We start from the raw sequence: 7,884 nt of genomic DNA on the forward strand, positions 1-7,884 counted from the left end.
TAAGTCAATGGGGGAAACACCTTAATGTATACCAATAATCAGCACAACCCCCTTCTCTCAATCAATTTTTCCTTTTTATTTGGGGGGGGTGAGGTGGGCCGCACCTAGTGATGTTCAGGGATTACTTCTGGCTCTGCGCTCAGCGACCACAACTGGCGGGGTTCGGGGGACCATATGAGATGCTGTGGATCTAAGTCAGGACAGCTGTGTGTAAGGCAAGCACCCGAGCTGCTGTACAATCACTCTGCCACCCAACTTAGTACCTCCGCCCTGCAACTACCATGGAAAAACAGGAGTGGGAAGCACGTGCTGTGGGAAGGTACCAGGCCCTGCCATAGGAGAATGCCACGTAAGTAAGGTTAATTGCCAAGTGGCTGGGCCTTGGATGCCAGGTTCCTGGTAGAACCCTCGGTGACCATGGAGACGCCCATTCTCCCCAGTTCTCCTAGCGTTAGGACACTTGCCAGGCCTCCCCGGAAGGCAGCGGTGCATGGCCACTCTCCACCCCCTCACCGTCGTCCTCATCTATGTGTTCGCCTACTCCTGTGTTTACTCGTGTTTGTACTTGATGATTTATTTTTTCAAGTTCCTCTTCCGCGACTAGGCGGCCGAGCTGGGCGGACCCAAAGCCATTCCCCGGCTTTGCCCAGGTAAGACCTGGAGACGCCCTGTGCCCATTGGCCGAGGCGGGGATGAAGGCGGGACTCCTGCCCTAGCCGGGAGCTCATTCGCCCACAGGGGCTGGGAGGCGGGGCGGCGGGGCAGCCGCAGAAGCCTCTCCGGCCGGCGGGTGGGGCCAACGGCAGGGGCTGCGCAGGCGCGCCGGCGCGGGGGCGGGGCCAGCGCGCATCTCGCCTCTGCCACGTGCAGACCGTTAGGCGGACGGCCCAGCGCTCGACCCTCGCTTCGCAGCGCCGCCTCCTCGCGTTCCTGCAGGGATCCCGGTGCTGCGGCCGCGGGGAGGGAGTGACCCAGCCCGAGTGCGGCCATGAGCGACGGGGGCAGGTCCGGGGTCCTGCTGGCCGGGAGGGCCGGGGGCCGGCTGGGGCGCAGGGCCTGGGCGGCGGCCTCCCACTACCAGCAGGAGGAGGAGGAGGACGAGGAGTACAGCTCCGAGTACGGCTCGCCCAAGTTCCTGCTGCTGTGCGGGCTGGGCGGCATGCTGAGCTGCGGGCTGACGCACACGCTGATCCTGCCGCTGGACGTGGTCAAGTGCCGCATGCAGGTGGACCCGGCCAAGTACCGCAGCATCCTCAGCGGCTTCGGCGTCACGCTGCACGAGGACGGGGTGCGCGGCCTGGTCCGCGGCTGGGCGCCCACCTTCCTGGGCTACTCCCTGCAGGGCTTCTTCAAGTTCGGCCTCTACGAGGTGTTCAAGATCCGCTACGCCGAGCTGCTGGGCGCCGAGAGGGCCTTCGAGTGGCGGACCAGCGTCTACCTGGCGGCGTCGGCCAGCGCCGAGTTCTTCGCCGACCTGGCGCTGGCGCCCATGGAGGCGCTCAAGGTGCGCATCCAGACGCAGCCGGGCTACGCGCACACGCTGCGGGGCGCGCTGCCGCGCATGCTGGAGGAGGAGGGCCCGCGCGCCTTCTACAAGGGCGTGCCGCCGCTCTGGTTGCGCCAGATCCCCTACACGATGATGAAGTTCGCCTGCTTCGAGCGCACCGTCGAGGCGCTCTACAAGTACGTGGTGCCCAAGCCGCAGAGCGAGTGCACCAAGGGCGAGCAGCTGGCCGTCACCTTCGTGGCCGGCTACATCGCCGGCGTCTTCTGCGGCGTCGTCTCGCACCCCGCCGACTCGGTGGTGTCGGTGCTCAACAAGGAGAAGGGCAGCACGGCGCTGGGCGTGCTGCGGCGCCTGGGCCCCGGCGGCGTCTGGAAGGGCCTCTTCGCGCGCATCCTCATGATCGGCACGCTCACGGGGCTGCAGTGGCTCATCTACGACTTCGTCAAGGTCTCCCTGAAGATGCCGCGGCCCCCCGCGCTGCAGGAGCCCGAGCCCGCGCGGCGCAGGCAGTGACACCCGGGCGGCGCCCGCCGACCGCGCCCACCTGCGCCCGCCTGCCAGCTCCCGAGCATCCCGGCAGCCGTTCCAGGGGGGCGGGGGGCAGCGTCGGAGGAGGTGTGCTTTGCAGGTGTGCGTGGTTGCTTGCTGTAAATCGCTTTTCGGTTGTGGGGGGCGGGGGGCTGCTAACAGGAGACCGCGCTCGGTGGTTGGATGTGCCTCTTCGGGGCCACCCTCCGGTAGGGATTATCCAGGCCCGGCTAAGTGAATCGCCCGCTAATGAACCATTAGAGGAGGGTGGCGCAGCTCACGGGACTGCGTGGTCGCACCTATTGGATTTCCACGAAGGGCTCCTTCCCCCGGCCTTGCAGGGAAAGAGTTTGTGGGACGCGAAATCGCGACGTAACTGCCTGGTGGCTTCTAATGACCTTCGCTGTTTTCAAAGGGATGTGACATGAGAAGATCTGCATTTTCTCGTTTTCGCCCTTTGTCCAACTCGGTTCCCGATGTTGCTGATTAGAACAGGGCTCTCTCCAGGAAATGCCACAATTGGATCAATGTGCGAACCCAAAGTGAGATGAAGGGACGGCTCTGAGAATAAATATGTAAAGAAAAAGCCTCTGTTCTCTAAAGATTTCTTTTTTTTTTTATGACCCAGCTTTCAACAGCCACACGTTTCAAGAACAAACCACCCTGACGTTGTAAAACCCACAACCCCTAGAAATTCATGCAATTTTTTTGTTGTTGTTGTTGTTGCTGAGTATAAAAGAGCCGTGTTGGGGACATTGGAGGGAAAATGTCACTTTTAATGTAACAGATGCCATTTGTTTAATTTGGTAGCTGTTTTGGTGATCTTTACAATAGTTGAGGTTCATAGGATTTATTGAAGTATAGCATATTTTCAGTTTTTTGTAGCCTTCGTATCTGAAATTAACTAATTCTGTGAACTAAATATGCCTGTGGAATATGAATAAGAGGTATACTTCAATATGATGTTTGATATAATTTACCAAAACGTTACAGGCTTGCCTTAAAACTGTCTGAAAGATCAAACTTGGAAAATGCTAGTGTTTCACCTGTGCAATAATGTTTGTGGTTAACATGTTAAAATGTAGTTAGATTTGCTATGTTTAAGCTGCCTTAACAGGAGAATAAAGAGGAAAAATATGTGTATGAGGTGGAATGAAATTTATATTTAGTGCTTTGATTTTCTCTAAGAGATTAAATCAGGAAAGGAACATTGTTAAGATACCTTAGCTTTGCTTTGGAGTTTCAATTTTAGAAGTTCTCCAGAAGGAGAATGATAAATCCTACAATGCCAGGTTTCTTTTGCAAAACATACATTTGCCTATTTGTCTTACAAAATGTTTGTAGGTCATTATTGGTTAACTATTAAGTGTTATTTATCAGCAATATAATTTAGAGAGCTACAAAATACAGAGTTTTGAGATAATAGAAGACAAAGTGGTCTGCGATATTTCACAGGTGTTCTCTTGGGAATTGAATTGTAGTTGAAAGTATAAACTGGGTATATCGATAGACGTCTAAGAATGCCTGGCTTGATCCTAACTGTCAGGACATGGTCAAGAGTATAGATTTACTTAGTTTGAATCATCAGTTTCCATATTCAATCGTTAGGATCCCACACTTTTTTTCTTTATTTTGGTGGTGGGGGGAGCGGGGGAGTAACTGGTTCAGAATCAGAGATATTTATTTTCAGTTCATGTTTCTTTGGAACAGTCTGAAATTCTGTTTTGTGGGTTTTGTGGTTTTGGGGGTCCACACCGGGCAGTACTAGGTCCTTGTACTTGGTATCTGTGGTTCCTGGGATGGAACCCAGTGCTTCCACTCAAAGCAAAGCATGTGCTCCAGCCTCTTGAACCATCTCCCCAACTCTCTTGTCTATAAGTAGCACCCTGAAAGATGCAGATCTCTTAAGTTTTCATTATTACATACTCTTGGACATATTTCTGCTACTACCATCTCAATCCTTGACGTCCTTGTCGTCAGGGTGGATGTTTTGGATGTGGGGCCACAGCTAATGATGCTCAAGAGTTACTCCTAGCTCTGTGCTCAGGGATTGAATCTGGGCCTCCCGCTTTCAAAACTTGTGCTCCAGCCCTTTATACAATCTCTCTGGCCTGACATGGTCTATTTTTTTTGACTCAGAGGTCATATCACTTGTTCAGTCATATAGCAAGGAAGTGACTTAGAATCAGTGTCCACATCTTTATCATTATTCTAACTCAGTCCCTTGACCGAACCAATGACCAGAACCAATGAACAATAAATTCATTTTTATTGTGCCTCAAAAGTATTTTTAAAATTTGTATAAATATATAATTTTCCTCCTCTTATACTGTAAAAATGTATAAGTAACCTCATTTGCTTAGAAGTAATCAAACTTCAAAATAAATACACTTAATTTAATATTTAAATCATTCTCTACACCAGGTAAGTGTATCAGTTCTAACTAGAAAGGAGTGATGATCATGGAAACCGTTCTTTCATTTTAAAGCAATGTTTTTGTGATACTGCAATTTTAACAAGAGGCTTTGTTCTGTCATATTTTCTGATGATTTCCTCTAATCTTCAGTTAAAAAATCTGCCTTAGGGTATTTATCTTTTCCCCCAGGTGGTGATTAAAATAGGTTTTTCAAGTCTATGAAATTAATTTCATGATAGAGTAATCTCATTCATTGATCTGTCCTTTGAGAAGTGAATAAAGAGAGTAGGTGAAATCTTGAAAAACAAAAGCCACATTTACATTTTAATACCACACTGATAAAGATCAGAAAGAGTCAGGTACTAATGTTAGGAGCATTGTTCCTTGCAGTACAAGTATGCCTTTAGAAAGTATTTCTTTTGAGCCTTTCAAAGGCAAAAATAATCACTAGCCAGAAGATCACATTTTGATATGCATTCAATTATGTATACTTGTTTTATGTAGCCTTGCAGATCTTTTTTTAAAAAATATATGAGCATAAGACTGACAGGAAATTCGATTTCAATATTATACAGAAGGCTTTTGGAGCTGGAGCTATAGTACAGTGGGTGGGGTGCTCACCTTGCATGTGCCTGGCCCGAGTTCTGTTCCTGATACCCCTTATGCCCCCTCTGAGCCTTGCCAGGAATGATCCCTGAGAGCAGAGCCTAAAACAAAACCAATAGGTTTTTGTTTTCCCTGAATACAACTATTTGGGTAGATGAATTGGGAAGATACTAACAATACAATTATAATGACAGTGTGTACAAGTGACTGTTTTAGATAACATTTTGAGAGTTTCCATGTCTAGGGGTATCCAAAATTTTAGGGGCAATTTGGTAATTCTGCCCATAACCCCAGCTGTTCACACCATTCATCTGTGTCAAGACGCTGAGTTAGGCAGAAGGGTTTTTTTGTTTTTGTTTTTGTTTGTGATGCTCAGAGGCGACTCCTGGCTCTGCATGGTGTTCAGGGGACTATATGGGATGCTGGGGATGGAACCCAGCCAGGGTCAGCCTTGTGCAAGGCAAATGCCTTATCCACTGTACTCTCTCTGGCCGCCAGGCAGAAGGGTTTTTGTGATAATGACACAGCTGCCTTTGTGGACCTTACAGACTATGAAAAAAGCTAAATGACAATCATGCCACGTGCAGGGTGTCTTGAGATGGAGGGTTAAGTAGAGGCTGGAGTGGCACAAAAAAGATGCAGGTGTGCAATTCTCCCTGAGGAACTAGGAGGTTTCCCTTTGCCTGGGACCATTTGGTTGCCAAGAATGGTATGAAATGTAAATCTGAATAATTTTCTGAATAATCAAATTATAGAACAAAGCCTCTTGTTGATACTATAGTACCACAAACATTTTTTGAATTAAAAGACAATTTTAGTGATCATCAGTCCTTTCCAGTTAAAACTGGTGCAACTACCTAGTGTTAAAATATCAAAGAACTTAAAATATCCAAGTAACCGCATTTATTCTGGTTTGTGTTCTCCTAAGCAAGTGAGATTACTTACATCATACACTTTCCATTAGCATAAAAATAGGCAAAGATAAGCAGGAAGAGAGCATCCCAGGCTTTAAAGAGGGTAAAGATTTGGTCTTCTGACAAAGTTCTTAGAGCCACTGAAGAAAAGCCTCTTGAGGGCTGGAAGTCTGGAATGATCACATTCTGTGTGAAAAGAAGTGCAGGGAGGGCCAAGGAGATTTGTAGAGCCCTGCCTACCATGTGCAAAACCTGAGTTCTACCCTGGGTACCACATGGCCCCCGGGCTCCATGTGACATAGCCCCTCACATCTCTGAACCATCAGACACACACTGCTGAGTGACTCTCGGCCCCACAGCCCTTCTAGGTTTAGCCCTTTTTTAAAAAGAAGTGGCCAGGGAGAGAATAAGTGAATTAAGTGCATGTGGCCAATCCAGATTTGGACCTTGATGCCACATAGAGTCCCATGAGCATCCCCAGCAGTGATCCCTGAGCACATAGTCAGGAGTAAGCACTGAGCACTATCTGCTGGTATGACCCATCATTCTCTCTGCCGACCAAAACAAGATGGAGAAGAAGAAATGGAGAAAGTAACTCAGGTAAGAACTTAGTAGCCAGGACTATGATGATGACCATGGGGATGTGAAAATATTTTTTAAAATCCAAAGGTAGAAATCAATGCCCATCAACAGACAGACAGATATTGCAGTATACAGGCACATCGTAGAAAGGGATAATGTTCAACTGTGAAAGGAGCAGAGATCTGATGCCCACTGCAGCTTGAGTGAACCCAGCCAATGTTATGCTGAGGGAGAGTTATGCACACATGACTCCTACGAAACACATCAAGCCTGCCGATCCCAGAGGCCCAAAGCAGATGAGTGCCTACCTTGAGGGGATGGGGAGTGAGTATCGCAGGCAGTGTGTTTCTCACCCTTTTCCCCACTGTGGCCCCCTTCCAACCGTATTCCATCCCATGATCCCCTGTCCTACCACTTGGGTCCCTGGCTCAAGTCATTCCCCCACCCCCCCGAAATTTACAGGATTTTCATGTGACCCTCTTGGAATATCCAAGGGGAACCATATGACCCTCTGTTGAAAACTAATGACTTAATGGAAATTGGGCATTTTCTTGGGGTTGTGACATTTTATTTTTGTTTTGGGACCATACCCAGCAATGTTAAATGGTTACTCCTGGCTCTGCACTCAGGGATCACTCCTGACAGTGCTCAGGGCACCATATGAGGTGTGGGGGGAATCAAACCCAGGTTGGCAGCATGCAAGGCAAGAGCCTTATCCACTGTACTATCTCTCTGCCCCCAGATGACATTTTTAAAGTATGAGATAGTAGTTGGAACATACCAAAATATTGTGAATATACTAGAGTACATTAATTGCTCGAGTGGCCACAAGTAACATCTCCATTGTGAGACTTGTTGTTACTGCTTTTGGCATATCAAATATGCCACAGGGAGCTTGCCAGGCTCTGCCATGCAGCTTGCCAGGCTCTTGGAGAGGGATAGAGGAATTGAACCCGGGATGATTTGTGGGGGCCCAAGAGATAGTACAGTGTGTAGGGCACTTGCACAAGGTCAACCTGGGTTTAATTTCCAGTATCACGCGGTGCCTGAGCAGAGCCAGGAGAGATCCCTGAGCCCAGAGTCAGGTGAAATCCTTGAATTAAGTCAGGAACAACTGGGTGTGACCCAAATAAAAATGTATCATCGCAATATAAAATTTACTTTAAATATTTTTCTTTCTTTCTTAAAGCATAGCCCTTATTTCCGTCCTCAGTCAAGTTAAGACTATAGCTGCAGGGCCAAAGAGATAATACAGTGGGCGGGCATTTGCTTTATATGTGGCCAACCAGGTTTGATCCCCAGAATCCCATATGGTTCCCCAAGCTCCACCA

The 7,884-nt window shown here is 48.6% G+C and overlaps 1 protein-coding gene across 1 annotated transcript; it reads left to right on the top strand.

Moving 5' to 3' along the window:
* Nucleotides 1-988: 988 nt before the first annotated feature.
* On the top strand, nt 989-7,676 carry LOC130031002 (phosphate carrier protein, mitochondrial-like; the record flags this gene model as incomplete). Its single annotated transcript, XM_056122217.1, has 2 exons — nt 989-2,004; nt 7,658-7,676. Coding segments are annotated over exons 1-2 (1,035 nt in total), but the record flags the coding sequence as incomplete, so codon positions are not given.
* Nucleotides 7,677-7,884: the final 208 nt, after the last annotated feature.

This window comes from Sorex fumeus, unplaced genomic scaffold (genome assembly GCF_029834395.1).
Source record: "Sorex fumeus unplaced genomic scaffold, SorFum_2.1 ptg000045l, whole genome shotgun sequence".
NCBI classification, from domain to species: domain Eukaryota; kingdom Metazoa; phylum Chordata; class Mammalia; order Eulipotyphla; family Soricidae; genus Sorex; species Sorex fumeus.